General features: G+C 44.0%; 1 protein-coding gene across 1 annotated transcript; it reads right to left on the bottom strand.

Moving 5' to 3' along the window:
- Window positions 1-206: 206 nt before the first annotated feature.
- letm2 (leucine zipper-EF-hand containing transmembrane protein 2) lies at window positions 207-16,006 on the bottom strand. The gene is made up of 11 exons (XM_082553241.1): window positions 15,739-16,006; window positions 15,222-15,290; window positions 12,108-12,654; window positions 6,294-6,437; window positions 5,217-5,354; window positions 4,900-5,103; window positions 4,354-4,473; window positions 3,703-3,822; window positions 3,276-3,374; window positions 2,865-2,933; window positions 207-1,585 (listed from the first exon to the last, which is right to left on the bottom strand). Exons 2-11 carry the CDS (start codon window positions 15,266-15,268, stop codon window positions 1,529-1,531), a joined length of 1,545 nt encoding a protein of 514 aa, XP_082409367.1. The 5' UTR covers window positions 15,269-15,290; window positions 15,739-16,006; the 3' UTR covers window positions 207-1,528.
- Window positions 16,007-17,628: the final 1,622 nt, after the last annotated feature.

Here is a 17,628-nt window from a genome sequence, read left to right as displayed (position 1 = left end):
CTCTAACTGGGTCTGAGTTTGTCAAACCTGCGAACACAAAGAAAGCCTGGATATGCTGAACTGGCATTGCAGTACACCCATCATGACCTCTGACCCCAGAGTCAGGTGTGACTACAGGGTTCTTTAGAAAGCACTGATCCGTTACTGATGACACAATGTTGCAAAAACAGTTCACATCCATTAAAAACTGAAGCACAAAAGAGAGAAAGTTTTGAGTCTTTTTATTGATCTCCTTCAGCGCAGGATGTAGAGATGATTGAAAAGGTGTCTGCTTTTCCCATCAGTAACAACACTGGTGATTATAATTCGAGGAATCATTTGGATCAAACGGGAAAGGGGCCAAACAGGAGACATTAGTCTATAAAGAAAAAGGTGCAACTGGGCGCTTCAAACACAGAGGTGACTGAAAAACCAAAGTAATATATTCTGATGACAAACAATCACCCTCTAACCATAGGCACATGTGTAAAACCAGTGAAACAAGTCTTAACCAGCAATGATTGGAGTTAAAATGTCCTTTCAGTTATGTCATCCACTTCCAGGAGGTGCCTACGGATAAACAGCAACGAGTGGGGTAAAAAGAAAAAAGAAATAAAACACCACACAAGTTGCTTCTCCATTAAATGTTTACAGGGAGTTTGAAGCATCACACACACAAAGCTGGAGAAACCTTCCAACTTTGATGACAGTAAATATGGGGGCATAACGATGTTAGACATTTGGGCAAATCAGCCACGATACCAAAAAATAATCATCTCATGTGTGGCTTCAGGCTTACAGCTTCTCCACGCGAGCGGACATCAAGCATTTTCCGTTTAAAGACTCTTTAGCATCATAGTGTTAAAACATAATACACTTGAAATAGCTTGTCCTTTCAGTGGCTGTACCAGTGAGCTCGCACTTAATGACGAACCCCTCTTCACTTAACAGCAGCACGTCATCATCACCCCCCCACCCACCCCAATCTAAACCTGCTGTTTCACCATAAGATCAACTCAATCTCTGACATTTTAATACCTTTTATATTTTATGTAGGCAGCATCTTTCTGGTGCCTACAGCTGACTTTAACAAAGGTGGGGCAGCTACTGTGGGGAAAAAAAGAAAAGAAAAAAGAAAAGGGTTGACTTCTCTCTCAGCTGGCACAGGAGTTAAAAACACCTGCAAATAAAACCTGGTATGCGCATAACAAACTGTACAAAGCTGCTGCTGCTTCAGTTACAGAACACAAAAACAAAAATGAGCATATTTACAAATGTACAAAGGGAGAAACCATCGTCATCACAAACAGTTCACCAGGAAATGACTTCAGGTCACAGAATCAGCAGCCATCAGCTGACTGCCAGGGCGGTAGCACGTTGGGAGAGTGTCAGAGATCGGGGTGCGCAAAGCTGAGGTGAAGCCGCCGAACCTGCAGTGAGGAAGATGAGGAGCGGGCAGGACTCCTGGGTGAGATGCTGGTTCAAAAACAGAATAAGGGGTTTTAGCCCCGTCCATTCCTCCCCTCGCTCCAGGCTCTCCTGCTCATCTTCACACGCCGTTCGCACTGATCTTGCTCTTCTGGGTTCCTTCTATTGCCGCTTTGGCCTGTGGAAAAGATTGGAAGAGTGTTTAAACATTATCATCTCCTACTGAACATGTATCAAGACAAAACAAATTTCTTCTTAACGCTGTTAATAAGTCTGCAGTGACCCAAGAAATACAATGGACACAGTGACGTTGTTGCCTGGGTCAAATGAGTTGCAGCATGGTGCCCAGACACTGAGAAAACACGGCAAACACATTGAAGAATATGCAATTCTGAAGAATTTACGGCCATGAGCTGTCGGTAGATAAAGAAGCCCATACACCTAGACCTGTGGCTTGACTTGGCCTTTTACACACTAGCCATGAATGTATTAACAATCCATAAAGAGCGGAAGATGTTTGCAGGAAAGAGGTAAAAAGATGTCTGCTTCTTTGTGTATTTGGAGCCCATGATTTGTGTGATCTTCCAAATGTAGAAAAAAATATTTTTAAAACATCTGCACAAAAACAAATCCCAATAATACACCCAAATAACAGTGCATTTCTTTAACTTCAGTGTCTAAAATGTCAAAACTTAAGGCACAAATCCAATCTCCCCTTAGGTATGTTCTTATGGTTTCCCACACTAATGCTATTTTTAGACTGCCTCAGGATGTTACAGTAAACCTTCCTGTTGGCCGTCTCACTCTGGGGGGCAGGGTGAGCAAACGGTGCTCTGCACAACTGAAAGTTGAGAGAAAAAGCTCATCACCTGACATCACTCACACCTTGCACAAACTGCAGCACAGTACAATCTCTCTGGAGCTTAAAGAACACCTCGAATCAGCAGCCAGGAGTGAATAGTTCACCACTAATCAGCTCTGAAAGCGCTCAGTTAGGCCCAGACTTTGCAAAGGCATCATTAACATGTTTCACTGATTTATCATGACGGATAAAAATGATTTCACGTCTTTAAAACATAAATAAACAAAGGAGAAATCAAACGACCAGGACTCATGGCAGTCATTAACATTTGAAATTAGACTCGTTTGAAAGATGCTAAAAATAAGATGAAAAAAAATCCGTACAAGGAATCTTAAAATGTCTTTACACATCTTGGGAGGACTGACTTTAAAAGATAAATGTGACTGTGTGACAGTCACAGGTCGTTTTCAGATATTTTTAACCCTCACGGATTAATTTATTATTCTGTGTCTATGTTTTATTCTGCTTTCAGTGATTACCTAAAAGATTTATCATAAGAGCACGTCAATCGCATGTTCAGGTCAGTGTGACAGACGAATGAGACCAAAGTGGGAAGAAATTACTGGAAACCATTCAGGTTTCTGTGGACACTCACCTGAAGGACTTCAGCAGGAGTCAGAGGTTTGTCTGACACGGCTGGAGCTTTGTCTCTCACTTCCTCTGCCTAAAAGTCGATAGAGGAGAAGAAAAATATGATAAATATATCATTAGAGAATAATAATGGATACAACTGACTGGCTTTATGTCCTGTGTTGGGAGGTATAAATGACGATTAGTAATTTATTTTGTCCCTTATATCTCAGAAAATATCCATGCACTCAAGTATGCCTAAAAATGGGCAGCAGAGCTCCTCCAGCATGAAAATAAAGTTTTGGTCTTGAGGAGGAAATCTCTGCAGACCTGCAGCTTTGGCCCAATTTCCTGTGTCATAAATACAGTTCATCTGATCTCGTGCTCATGTGTGTTGTTGGGGTTCAGTGTTTGGTTTTGTTAGGCGTGCACTGACCGGTCTGTCTTTGATGATGAGTGCAGGGTCTGCCAACCTGTCGCTGCTGACTGGGACTGTATTTGCTACTGGGTTTTCCTCTGGAGTAACACCAACCTTCTGCAGACCAACCAACAAATATGAGGTGAGAAGAACACATCTAAAATCATAAACTGCTCTGGTTTAATTTGATTATCATTCTCTTTCTCAGATGTGCTCTATTTCACATTCAAAACCTGTTTTTATATTTCCAGCTTTTTACTTTCTACTCTGTTCTTTTGGTTGTATTTAAAACTGTTTTTATTTCCATCATGATTAGCAAAGACGATCCTGTTTTTTTTTTTTTTTTTAAACAGCTGGAGTGTTAAGCGTTGTGCAGCTTTCTCTGGCCGACTGATAGGTCAGTGAATTAAGTTGTAGGATTTTAAATTGTCTGCAAAGGACGAACCTCGATCTTAGGAACAGGCGGGATGACGTGGGGTTTGGGTTTGAGGTCTGTCAGGTACATGGCTCTGGAGAGCAGCAGCAGCGATGGAGGAACGTTCTCATTCAGGTGCAGGTCCAGCCACTAGATGAGAGAAAAACATTTATGAAACGAGATTACTGGAAAGGTATAAAAGGTTTGCTTTTGATTAAAAGGTTTTTTCTAATTAGCTCTGATATTTGGATCAGACGTCGACCTGATCCTGACTTTAAGAACTGGATGGAAAAATCGGTGGTGGTGAGATTGTCTCATTAATTTAGATCTGTGTTGTTGTAAACACCAATAACTTTTTTATTTATTTTATTCTGTTATTTCCTCATTTTCCTTTATTATTTTTCCAATTAAAACCCATTCAGTGCATTTATATTCTTGGATGCCTGTATTTGTAAGGATTTATTTTGCAAAGTTGGCAAATCTGCTAATATTAGTCTCAACAGGCTGAAAAGCAGATCCAATAACTGGACCAATAGCTTGCCATCATGTCCTACAGTACTCCTCATTTTTCTTCAAGAGCAAATCTGAACCATTTTGCTCCAGCTGACCTCAAACAGCGGTGTCTGTGGGCGACTCCCAACTGAACACTTAAAGAAAACACGTTAAAAACCGGCTGCTCACCTGCTGCATCTGCTCACGAAGCTGATCTGTAGTAAGACCGAGAGACCTCATCCCACGAATGCGGCATGCTGCCTGCAACTCTGACACACTCATGGCCGCCACACCCTCGGCTGCAATCATCTGTGAAGGGATGAAAGAGGAAGTGAAAAACTGAAGCATGAGAAAAGTTACTCTTTAGCTTGATCAACGTATGTCTAGCAGCTGTGTACATATGCAGCACAGTAAAAAGAGGATATATTTGGTGTTTCAGAACTTTCTACCTTAAAAAGGAAACATTGTAGTAAAACTGATCTGAAACAAGTCAAGTCAGAGACATTTATTACAGATTTACTTCTTGTTAAAGATGTACTATTTTTATGTGCAGTAACATCAGACACTAAGTAAAGCAGGAAAGAAGAGAAAGGGATAATCTGATCATAACTGGCAGATGATTAAACCCAGCCTGTGATGTCACCTGAGATGATTAATGGTTGTTTAGTTTTACAGCCTTTGTGTATCTCTCCTAGTCACAGCTGTAAACTTGTGGTAACGAGCTTTCAGTCTCACCTCATCGTCCGACTTGATGGCTCTGAGTTTCATCATCAGCTGAAAGCGCAGCAAGTTGTTGGTGCCAATAGGCTGCAGCTCCAACAGTTTGCACAGAGCCACCAGCTGGGGGCGCTCCAGGTGCTCCAGCGTCAGCTCGTCCTCAAACAGCTTGGAGAAGCGGACAATGTCCTTCGTTTGGGGTTGCTCTCCTGTGCCCCGAACCTGAAATGGAAAGTTACGGACGCATTACTATAGTAAAGCTTCTTCAGTCATCCCTCAAACACGTGACAGCGGATCAGTAACAACGTTAGAGCAACGAGTTTGCTGTCATTCACCTCCTGAACGTATTTGGAGAAGCGCTGCGCCTCATCGTCCGACTTTGCTTTATTCCTTCGAGCCATCTCAGCAATCGTCTCCTGCAGAAACTTAGCCAGCTCCAGCTTCGCAGCCAGACCTTTCTTCTGCTTCTCCTCCTGCAGGATGACAACAATTGTTTAAAAATGCAAGGCAACAAGCAAAGAGAGGCTAAAGAAACTATGTCCTTAAAGTTTAGAGAGGAAAACATTTTGGGGAAGAGATCAGAGTGATGCGACAAGATCATCTGAGAAGGGGGGGAAAACAAAACAAAACACAGTCTCTGATTGATTATGTTTAGCTGCATTTAACACCCATTATATATATTATACGGAAACCATAGAGCTTTTTATGGGAAACTAATTTATGCTTCAGTATAGGTATCAGGAAGAATGTTTAGGATAAGAAGCTTTTACAGCTCAATAAAAAGGAAGCCCACATTTTCCCTTTGACAGCATTTTGCTTACTGCAAATAATAAAATGTATATCACAGTAAGTTGAGTTTACATTTGGCTTGGACTTTCCCTGACATTGCTTTTAACGCTGTTTTACTCTTTTCTTTAATTGTTATTATTGTTAACTAAGTTTCAGAGAGCAGACACCTCCAAGCTGCCCAGCAGCATGACAACATATCTCTGAATCATTCAGCTGTGCTCCAGAACAACCACGCAGGATCAGAGATAACAGGGCGCACACAACAGAAACTTTCAGTGCGTGAGGGAAGACGGCGTTTAACACATCAGAAATGATGATGCAGTTTAAGAAAGACCGATATCAGAACAGGTCATAGGAATAGTTACAGTTGTTGACAGATGCACCTACTTAACACATAAAAAGTTCAAAGGTTGTCTGCTGACAACATGTTAAAAAACAAAACATTTAGAGTTTACATTGTGCTTATAAATGCCAGACACGTGTCTCAGAGTAAACTATCAAGATTAGATCAAGTAAGCAGCCTGCTGGAGTCACGTCTGAAAGGTTATATAATCCCAATGAACCCTATTATAAGTTCACTCAGGCAGCAGAGTGTGTGTATGGGTATGTGTGTGTGTGCATGCCTTTTTGGTCTCCGTCTCAAAGGTGGAGGGCAACATCTCTGGGAACAGTTTGAGGAAGACGGGAAGAAGGAACTCCATGAAGGGGACGATGATAAACACCATGAAGGGCACCAGACGGAAGAGGTCAGCACAGGTCCTCATCAGCTGCAACAAACAGAAACAGTGCAAGACAACAGTATTTATGCTGTGGTGCTGCTGACTGTGGGTCCTTCCACAGCAGAGGTAGAAGAGGGACAGCCATGGACGAGGGGTCCTATAAAAGCACAGATCAAAGTTTACAGTTTAACTGTCAGGGATGCACCAATATGATATTTGTCTGACAGCGACCGAGGGTACGTCCAGAGGTACACTTTAACCATAACAGTGAAGAAATGCTGGCCAATCAAAAGCCCACAAATGATAATACAGCACACAGTCTGAAATCAAAAGTAAAAGGAGATAAAGGTACACACCTTTGACATCGTTTCTGTGTAAACACAGAAAATGAATATTAAAATGCATTTCAAGATGCACAGAGGTTTAACAAAATACCTGCATACGTGTGGACGTAGCCCATGCATCTGTGATAAGGTGCAAATTTATGGGTGCTATCTACTTTCTCTTCCATGCTCAACTGTGGCTGGTGATGCAGCAGAACTAGTTCACGAGTTGCTATGCCAGGAAGAATAAGGACCGCCAGCTGCAGTTCAAGATGGAGGACATGTGTGACCATGGCTGTTTCCCAGCTTCACCAACAATAACTGTACCTGAAGCGCTACACATGTCATCAGGAAAAGTAAACCAACTGACAGTTTCTGTCAAATATTGATGTAGACTTGCTGGCACTGTGAGGACATAAACGGCCCTCAGCTTGTCAGTCAAACTGGCTATTTCCATTATCATACATACATATACACACACACATACACACACACACACACACACCGGTCAGCGATTCTCTGCGCGATCAACCTCTCATATGTTTAAGCTTGCTGCGGGAGATTTCACTTGTCATGTTTGCATAGTAAGCTAACGATTGATAAGACGATGTCAGAGGAATTGGTGCGCAAATTATCATCACTCACCAATCAGTGCTGTCGCTCTCTATACACAGTTCGCGCGATTGCAAAGTGAAAGCAAAAAACAAGCGCAAATTAAAACGTGATTTCAATATGTCACATATTGACAGTGGCTCATCGACGCCAATGACATAATTACCCAGCTACATTTCCGAAAGAATGCAAAAGCATTGACATATTGTAGCGGGTCAGGGCTGTTCGGGGTTCTGTTTGTAGTTATGTTTTGTGTACGTTGCCATGGTGACGGGTGACGCCCTCTCGCTGCGACAGTGTGTCCTTCCGGGGTCAGAGGGCGCCCTGTGTGTTGTTGTTGCTGTGCTGTTGCCGCGCTGAGCAGTTAGCTGGCGGCAGTGTTCTTCTGCAGATGTCAATAAACGGCTGTGCTCCCTGGCTAGCTCACGGGAAGCAAGACCAAACGATACCTCCGTCTCCTCCTTGTCTGAGCTCGCCACATTGGTGTCAGAAGTGGGATAGCTCACCCTCGCTGTAATGGAGAGAGACATTCAGAGGCTGGAGCAAGCTGTCGAGGAGAACATTCCCCGCTTGGGAAACTGGCGATTGAAGAGAGAGGGTGTGAGTGGCCATGCAAGTCCCCCGACGGGTCCCGATAGCGCGAGCGCACCGCGGCGGCGGCCCGTCGCGACACATGCTAGGGCAATGCTTCATGGGTTACCTCTGTCGACCCACACGCCGAGCCCCCAACCGTAGCAGTCATGCCTACCACGCCAGTTAAGGCACCTGGATATTTGCAGGACTTTGTGTGGGGTAATGGGGTCGTCGGGGACGACTGACCCCTTAGGTGGGGGCTATGTATCGGGTCAGGGCTGTTCGGGGTTCTGTTTGTACAGTTATGTTTTGTTTATGTTGCCATAGTGACGGGTGACGCCCTCTCGCTGCTGCGGTGTGTCCTTCCGGGGTCAGAGGGCGCCCTATGTGTTGTTGTTGTTGCTGTGCTGTTGCCGCGCTGAGCAGTTAGCTAGCAGCAGTGTTCTTCTGCAGATGTCAATAAACGGCTGTGCTCCCTGGCTAGCTCACGGGAAGCAAGACCAAACGATACCTCCGTCTCCTCCTTGTCTGAGCTCGCGACAATATATTTTTCCTTCCTACAAAGCCCGACTGGAAAAATCGCTAGCCCCAGGACGTCGGGCTAGCGATTTTGCAAGCCCTGTATCTGATTGAGGAATCACTCATCTGTGGGAAAGAGTTTATTACAGAGAAATGGCTCTTTCCAAAATAAAAGCTATACTATACGCTTCTTCTGGGCTATATTCTCAGCAGCATATTGTAGCGGGTCAGGGCTGTGTTTGTACAGTTATGGGTTTTTTTATGTTGCCATAGTGACGGGTGACGCCCTCTCGCTGCGACAGTGTGTCCTTCCGGGGTCAGAGGGCGCCCTGTGTGTTGTTGTGCAGTTGCCGCGCTGAGCAGTTAGCTAGCGGCAGTGTTAATAAACGGCTGTGCTCCCTGGCTAGCTCACGGGAAGCAATACCAAATGACACCTCCGTCTCCTCCTTGTCTGAGCTCGCCACATTGGTGTCAGAAGTGTGATGATGGTGGCACCCCATGTTCTGACCCGAGTGACTTTTCCCCCGCCGGTCGTGACCGGCCAGTGCGCCAAAAGAAGGCACCTGGACATTTGCAGGACTTTGTGTGGGGTAATGGGGTCGTCGGGGACGACTGACCCCTTAGGTGGGGGCTATGTAGCGGGTCAGGGCTGTTTGGGGTTCTGTTTGTACAGTTATGTTTTGTTTGTTGCCATAGTGACGGGTGACGCCCTCTCGCTGCTGCGGTGTGTCCTTCCGGGGTCAGAGGGCGCCCTATGTGTTGTTGTTGTTGCTGTGCTGTTGCCGCGCTGAGCAGTTAGCTAGCAGCAGTGTTCTTCTGCAGATGTCAATAAACGGCTGTGCTCCCTGGCTAGCTCACGGGAAGCAAGACCAAACGATACCTCCGTCTCCTCCTTGTCTGAGCTCGCGACAATATATTTTTCCTTCCTACAAAGCCCGACTGGAAAAATCGCTAGCCCCAGGACGTCGGGCTAGCGATTTTGCAAGCCCTGTATCTGATTGAGGAATCACTCATCTGTGGGAAAGAGTTTATTACAGAGAAATGGCTCTTTCCAAAATAAAAGCTATACTATACGCTTCTTCTGGGCTATATTCTCAGCAGCATATTGTAGCGGGTCAGGGCTGTGTTTGTACAGTTATGGGTTTTTTTATGTTGCCATAGTGACGGGTGACGCCCTCTCGCTGCGACAGTGTGTCCTTCCGGGGTCAGAGGGCGCCCTGTGTGTTGTTGTGCAGTTGCCGCGCTGAGCAGTTAGCTAGCGGCAGTGTTAATAAACGGCTGTGCTCCCTGGCTAGCTCACGGGAAGCAATACCAAATGACACCTCCGTCTCCTCCTTGTCTGAGCTCGCCACATTGGTGTCAGAAGTGTGATGATGGTGGCACCCCATGTTCTGACCCGAGTGACTTTTCCCCCGCCGGTCGTGACCGGCCAGTGCGCCAAAAGAAGGCACCTGGACATTTGCAGGACTTTGTGTGGGGTAATGGGGTCGTCGGGGACGACTGACCCCTTAGGTGGGGGCTATGTAGCGGGTCAGGGCTGTTTGGGGTTCTGTTTGTACAGTTATGTTTTGTTTGTTGCCATAGTGACGGGTGACGCCCTCTCGCTGCGGCGGTGTGTCCTTCCGGGGTCAGAGGGCGCCCTGTGTTGTTGTTGTTGCTGTGCGGTTGCCGTGCTGAGCAGTTAGCTAGCGGCAGTGTTCTTCTGCAGATGTCAATAAACGGCTGTGCTCCCTGGCTAGCTCACGGGAAGCAATACCAAACGACACCTCCGTCTCCTCCTTGTCTGAGCTCGCCACATTGGTGTCAGAAGTGTGATGATGGTGGCACCCCATGTTCTGACCCGAGTGACTTTTCCCCCGCCGGTCGTGACCGGCCAGTGCGCCAAAAGAAGGCACCTGGACATTTGCAGGACTTTGTGTGGGGTAATGGGGTCGTCGGGGACGACTGACCCCTTAGGTGGGGGCTATGTAGCGGGTCAGGGCTGTTTGGGGTTCTGTTTGTACAGTTATGTTTTGTTTATGTTGCCATAGTGACGGGTGACGCCCTCTCGCTGCGGCGGTGTGTCCTTCCGGGGTCAGAGGGCGCCCTGTGTGTTGTTGTTGCTGTGCGGTTGCCGCGCTGAGCAGTTAGCTAGCGGCAGTGTTCTTCTGCAGATGTCAATAAACGGCTGTGCTCCCTGGCTAGCTCACGGGAAGCAAGACCAAACGACACCTCTGTCTCAACCTTGTCTGAGCTCGCCACAATATTAAATATATCAGGTCCCCATAAGGAGAATCATGTGCTAACGGCTGTCTAAATGACTCGGGTAAAGTTTGTAGCATGCATGCTTGTTGTTTTTGTCTGCTTCCACTTGTCTTTGCACTAGGATGACGTCGGTGTAAATGTGCAGTCATATTCGTTGTGTTCCCACTAGTGCTGTCAGCGTTAATCTCGTTGAAATGACGTTAACGCCACAACACGGCAAATCTCCGTTAACGAGCTACCCCTGATCGCCCCTTGCGTGGGGCGTTAACGAGCTAACTGCGCTAACACACTAGTTCCCACCCATGTGATTGAGCATTGCGTGGCACATCCAACATACTGTTTTACTTTAGTCCATGATGCGCTTACCTTCAGGGTCATACGTCACATGAAAACCAAAATAATTCCAAACGCCAGATCTGAATGAGGGTGGGGGAGGTTCAATTTGCCATGTTGCAAGGAGAGCTTAACTTCTGTCTCGCTAGCTTGCCCTGCGCTCTTCCTTCTGACGGTGTGTGTGTGTGTGTGTGTATATATATATATATATATATATATATATATATATATGAATGAGAGAGAGAGAGAGACAGAGATACATAGATTGATAGATTCCTGTATAATATATGTGATCACAACTGTACCTTCTTGGTTGCTAAAATAGTTTGGTCATTAGAGATATAATAACATGACAAGCTGTGAAATCACACGAGTTGTGTATATATTTAGACATTCGGCAGGCGTATAAAACCTCTGTAGTGCTGCTGTTAGGTGAAAACAACCATTAAAAGAAAAAAAAAAATATACACTTATTCAGCCTCATAGCTGTAGCACACTAAATGGCTTCAGCTTTAGGAGTAAATAGGCGTGTACAGGTTCTTGATAAAATACAGACCGTGATATTTCTTTGAATCCCAAAACACCAACTACACTGGGGATTAGTGTTTAAACAGTCAATCCTTAACGCACAGCAGGTCAGGCAGTCAGAGACAGGACATATTTAATGGCAGGATTTCATGCCACAGATTATATTTAACGTCATTCAGGATTTTCAGAGTCACTGAACAAAGACTGTAAAACCTCACATCCATCGTCCTCAGCTCCTTCTGACACAAAGCCAGTGAGCTGGGTGTGAAATGAATCTCAGTAACAGGACAGAAAGGGTGGTGGTGGAAGGGGATTGGATGACTCAAGCTGAGTGTTTGAAAATGAGTAGAAACCAGACAAACTACTGCTGCACCCAGACTGCAGCCTATTACAGCACATCACAGCAGGATAAACACAACAGCCTGCAAATTATGCAGGACAGAGCTGTGGAAAGATGGCTTCAAAGCTGTGAGATGGAAACTAAACGTAAGCATTTTCAAAAAACAAAAACTAAACTCACGCTACAATCCTGAAAACCCTAAAGACTAAAATTAGTCAGACTAATCCAACATTTAAGCTCCCTTACCCTTCTCCTCTCCCTGCGTGTGAGCACTTGTCCATGCAGCAGCCTCCACACCATCCTGCCAGCAATCTTGGTGTCGATACCGAGTAACCGGAAGCCGTTGTAGTAATGCTTCAACTCATCCACGAACCTCTGATACAGAGACTTCTTCACGAGTGCCTTGTCCTTAACCGGAGCAACGGTGGCTGCGGCGGCTGTTGGTGCTGGAGGGGCAGCAGATGGAGGTTGGGACTGAGGCGCAGCAGCTGGAGAGTCCTTTTTATCTCCTGAAGAAGCATCGTGAGCAGCAGCAGGTGGTGGTAGTGGTGAAGTCTTAGTGTCCTCCTGCTTTATGTCCTGGAGCCAAACACCTGAGCTGTGTAGGGAGCGAGTGAGGAGGACAGAGCTGTGGCTACGACCAAGGGGGTGGCCACGGAAACAGTGATGGTGACCATAGCGGGAGGACCTGAGTGGGAACGAAGGCGAGACGTGGCAAGGAGGGACTACGTGGAGATAGGCTTTGGAAGACAAGGAGGAGCAGCTGTGCCTCTTGGATAACAAATATGATCCCCTGTTGACAGAGAAAAAACAAAAACTGCTTAGACAATACTTTCCTTAAATGTATGTTTTAGTGACGGATGAGACCATCAATAACACAACGTTATGTTACTGAATACAAACACAGAATAGCTTCTGGTTCAGATTGCTGTAAATGAACTCCTCTGGATTTAAATCAGAGGGGGGGAGTCAAATATACAGCTAGCAATCCAGAAGTGGACTCAAATTGTCCAACTGGGCCGACCGGATAGCTTTACAATATGTGAATGTTTCAAATTTCAATAAGAGGCTCATTTTATTTGAACTGTGGTGTGGGCACTGACTGCACTACCACACAGGAGATAAAGTTTAGGTCTAAAATCATCTGTCTGTGAAGCTTTAAAACCTCAAAAAGCTCCACTGTGACATTTAAACGATGTTTGTTAAGTTAGTGGGTGATGAATTAAACGTAGATGTTTTCTGAGTGGAACTTTTACTCATAAAAACCAGAAAAAAAATATTTCTGAAAAATAAGGAATTTGTGCAAACATCCCCCACAAAATGACCCATTTTTACTGCTCTTAGACTGGACTCTTATTTTGAAAGTGGGACTGTCGTTAACCAGTAAGGTCAAGCTAATTTTGTGGAAACCTCTGACGTCATTCAGCCATGTCAGACAGACTCTCTATTATTAATTATCCTAAATCTAGTATGTCTGGTTTGAACTAGCAGGATAGTGAAGTCACAACATACAACAAGGTACCCTGGTGAAAACTTGAAAAAAGCTAATGTTTAGAAGAAAAAAAAAAAGTCTATTAACCAATTCTATATACTAAGGGGGACGAGGGGAAGTGATCTCAAACTTTACCTTTTATACGACATATCGTTTATCAGCTATAAAGCTGTCATTAAACAGCAATTACACCCATAATAATAACAGCCGAACAGAAACTACTTCCAGCTCGCAGAATTGTACACATATCTGCGTTCACATTCACTCTAAAAATATTTGGATGAATCACCACATCACTCGTTCAGCTCCTTCTAGGAAACCTTCATCTGTTTCTGAAAATTTCTTATTGTTTTAGCAACGCTTTCAGAGGGATACTGAATCTTCCGGCAGTCCCTGGAATCCAATGAACCCCCGCAATGAAACACCACTTCCTCCTCCAAACACCATCATTGCTACTATACACACATGAATGCAGAGGCCTTTTCTCACTTCTGTAGGCTTTTGTGTAAGTGTCAAGCACTGTTTGAGGTCACAGTTTACCTCCATATACCTCCAGAAAGAGCCTCTGCTAGCAAATACATATTAATGCAGTTTAAGAATGGACTCTTCACAGTTTGGGGAGCAAACATAAGGTCACAGTTTGCCCCCAGGACACTCCCCCGACCTCAAACAGTGCCTGCTACTAAATGTACATTAGGCACTGCCTGAGGGTAACCACCCTCTGAGAAGCTGTCCTGATGACTACACACCTTCAAGTGCTTTTCAGTTAACAATGGGAACTGTAACCAACTGCATACTTATCTAAGGACCCTTAAAACTCTTGTCTAAGACCTAAACTTATTCAGAGTTCTTGCAGTCCAGACACGAAATCAGTTTATTCTTCCAACAGTTCTCAGAATTATGGAAAAAGTTCATCTGACGCTAATATTAGATGAGGATGTTATCCCCCCCTCTGGTATGTACGCACATGAAACAGTGGCAACCCATCTTCTTATATTTATTTATTTATTTATTTATTTATTTTTTAAATGCACACTGTTTACCTGCAGGATGCACAAAAAGTTTACAAACAAACTGACCTGCCCTTTCTGTTCTTGGATCAAGAATGGGTTATATAGTTAACTATATAACTGTATGACTACACTCTCCTGCAACACAGCAGAATGCAACAGAGAGCTGATACTGACTATCAGTGACACGTGAAGTTATTTTGGTGACACTGACGTTTACACTGAAACAGCACATATGCATTTTTGTTGTTTTTCACAGTAGCTACACATTCAGACCAGAGGACAACTACTTTAGATTAGCCTGAGTTTAGAGTTTTCTGTCTACTTTAATGATGGTCCTGTTGGTGTCTCAACAATGTGCGTGTTCTTTACTTTTCCACTAAACCTTAAAAAGTGAAGCATATATTTCCTTCACTATATAAAAAAATGTGTTTCCTTATAAACATGTGTGTCCTTGTGTATTTTTGGCCCTTAAGTAATTTTTTCTGTTGTGGGGTTTCTTTCCCTTACTTTTCGCTTTTGTTTTCCTCATACTTCTTTTTCCTCCTGTAGTTTTTAAAGATTGTCCTCAGGTTTCTGAGTTTGCTCCCTTGTAAGTTAATTTGATTAATTTGAGCGTTTTCTCAAGCAAGTGTAAATATTATCCAGGCTTAAATGTGTTGTTTTAACTCGGTATCAGTATCGATCCTTGTCCAGCACTGGCTCGTGCTCTTTTGTTTACCTGTAGCAGAGCCCAACAACACGCCCCGACTCACAGTTTGCTCCAGCTTACACACAATAAGCGAAAGTATTCGAGCAAAAGTAAAAATAAAACTGTTAGGTACTAAAAGTAAAAGAAACCGTGTCCAACTGACTTACCTTGATCTTGTAACTGCGAGGAGCACCTGGTGACTAAAGACTGCCATTGTAGGGGCAGATTACAGTACGCTGTTAAACGGAGAAACAGCGAGGTTAGAGTTCACTCTTATGGGAACAGAAGTGAGACAGAAAACTACTGTAGTGCTAAAACTAACATTAAGACGACGAGACAGCAAATGAAGCCCGATATTATGTAACAACAGTTTTAACGTGACTACTCATCTGAGAGGTACCACAGACTTAACTCTACCAGTTTCCCTAAAAAAATAATCTAACCTAACAGAAGACCTTAAGAACTGAACCCAAACCTTACTCCGCCTCTTTTTAAAGGCAGTAATAAAAGGACGTAACTTGATACCAAAACCAGGAGGGGTAAATTCCCAGGGTAAATTTCCGCCAGAGAAACACAGCCCTACGCTAGGCTAGCCGCTTAGCTAAAGTGAGCTAACCGGCTAACATAGTCGGTTAGCTGCGTTAGCTTAGCCGGCCGGTGCTAACTAAATGGCAGCCCACCAACCTCCAGCGTCGATGACCGAGCTATGGCTGCCGTAGCGGACAGGGCGATGTAAGGTTTCTCGGTAGGACGACAATAATATCCATCCACGGCACTCAATCCATGTAGAAGGGAACGATGAAAGTAACGGCCGGTGTAATGATAAACCCATTTACGGTGGGTTTCTCCGTCGAAAGTGCCCTCAGACGCGACAGGCTTGAGCTTCTTTACTGACAGTGTTTGTGCAGCCGTCACAGGCAGCTGCACTGAAATGTCACACCGGACATGCGTAAAGGCTGTGTGAGAAGTGTCAAAGATCGTCTATGCTAGCAAAGATGGCTCACTGTGTGGGCGAAAAAAAAGCTTCTGCTCAGTGAAAGAGGGTGTTACCCTTCTTGTATTTATTCATTTTCAGTTTTATGATTTATGGATGCTAGATGACATCTAAAAAAGCACATATAAATCAATGAAATGAAACAATCTTTACTTTCATATTGATGCTGTCAAACGATTTCATATTGAATGTGTTGTAATCAGTGTAACTAATCTGCAAGACAGTGGTGAGGTGCGCAGTAAGAGTAGCAGATGAATTCAAGGTGGGGCTGGGATTATATCAGGGATCTGCCCTGGGCCCCTTCTTGTGATGTCTCTGTAGACTATAATGTTTGCAGACAACAATGTAACCTGTACTGAGAGTAGGTGCGAGAGAGCCCGGATAGGTGGAGGTCTTCTCTGGAGAGAAGATGAATGAAAGTCAGTAGAAGCAAGAAAGAATATATGCGTGTGAATGAGAAAGAGGCAGGTGTAGCAATGAAGCAGGAAGGAGAAGAAGGACCAAACGTGGAAAAGAGTCAAGCATCCAACATCTCCAGGATTAGTTGAACTGACATGTCTTCAGGATATAAGAGGATACATTTAAAATGTATCTTCATTAGACAAATACATCAATATATCCCGTCTTTTAGACATACAACGAAACTAAACTAGGAAAGCGAGCCAGTACTGCTCATTAAATTTGTTTTGTTTTTGTTGCAATTTTAAGGTCTTGTTAATTCAGAAAAACTCGACTTTTGTTTGTCAACTGATAGCAATTTGCCCTCTCACATCAAATCAACTCTGGATTGATTCTCCTTCATTGGTATGCTAGTGTTTAAACCTGCAGTAAGCCACCAAACGAGCTGTCCCTCAAGCTTTAAAGTTAACTAATGCATGATGGAGTCATGCACAGGCCTACTCACATGATTACTCTGAAACAACTTTTAGTTGCAGTGGTCATTTCTTTCGCTTACACTGGTCACTCAGACAGAGACACCTTGTTGCCACAGTGTCAAGTATTGATCAGTATTCCTTGATATTTACGTCAGACTGTTCGACTGTTTGCCTTTTATTGTGTGTTTTACTTGTTATCCATTGGGCTATTTATATTTCTTGCACAGTATGAAGCATCCACAATTCCAATGTATATGTACAACAAAATAATAAAAAGTAATTCTTTTGTATTCGATTCATGCTAAAATAAAGCCACTGCTAATCAGATGCCTTCTAGATGGAATTACATGGTGGACCAAAATGATACCGTACCTTTCTGTTTTATAGAGCGCATGTGTTTTACACTCACTGTTGTACTGCTCTCCTGACCTCTTCGCTACATATTGATGATGTTTTAAATCACATATTTCAACTTTGGAATCATCTGATGAGGCTTCAGCGACCAAAAGATAGATCAGATGCATCCCATAGGTCCTGTGTGAAGTCGCTCAGATACTGCTTATCTGCTGTAGATAGTTTTGTTTGTTTGATTTGTTGTTATGCCTACTTATTTTGTCCTACACTTGTGCAGTTTCCTCTGGGTTTTTTTTTTTTTTTTTTGGGGGGGGGGTTACATTTTTTTAATGTAATAGCTATTTTGAAATC

The sequence above is a fragment of the Aulonocara stuartgranti genome, assembly GCF_965226115.1.
Source record: "Aulonocara stuartgranti genome assembly, chromosome: 12".
In the NCBI taxonomy this organism is placed as follows: domain Eukaryota; kingdom Metazoa; phylum Chordata; class Actinopteri; order Cichliformes; family Cichlidae; genus Aulonocara; species Aulonocara stuartgranti.
The sequence above is the reverse complement of the archived record's forward strand: the minus strand, read 5'-3'. Positions and strand labels throughout refer to the sequence as shown.

Coding starts and splice junctions, on each gene's coding strand:
- letm2 (XM_082553241.1), bottom strand. CDS start 15,268: ATGGCAGTCTTTAGTCACCAGGTGCTCCTCGCAGTTACAAGATCAAG. Junction 5,104..5,216: donor TCTCCAAATACGTTCAGGAG/GTGAATGACAGC, acceptor TTTCCATTTCAG/GTTCGGGGCACAGGAGAGCA. Junction 3,375..3,702: donor CGCCTGTTCCTAAGATCGAG/GTTCGTCCTTTG, acceptor GTTGGTCTGCAG/AAGGTTGGTGTTACTCCAGA.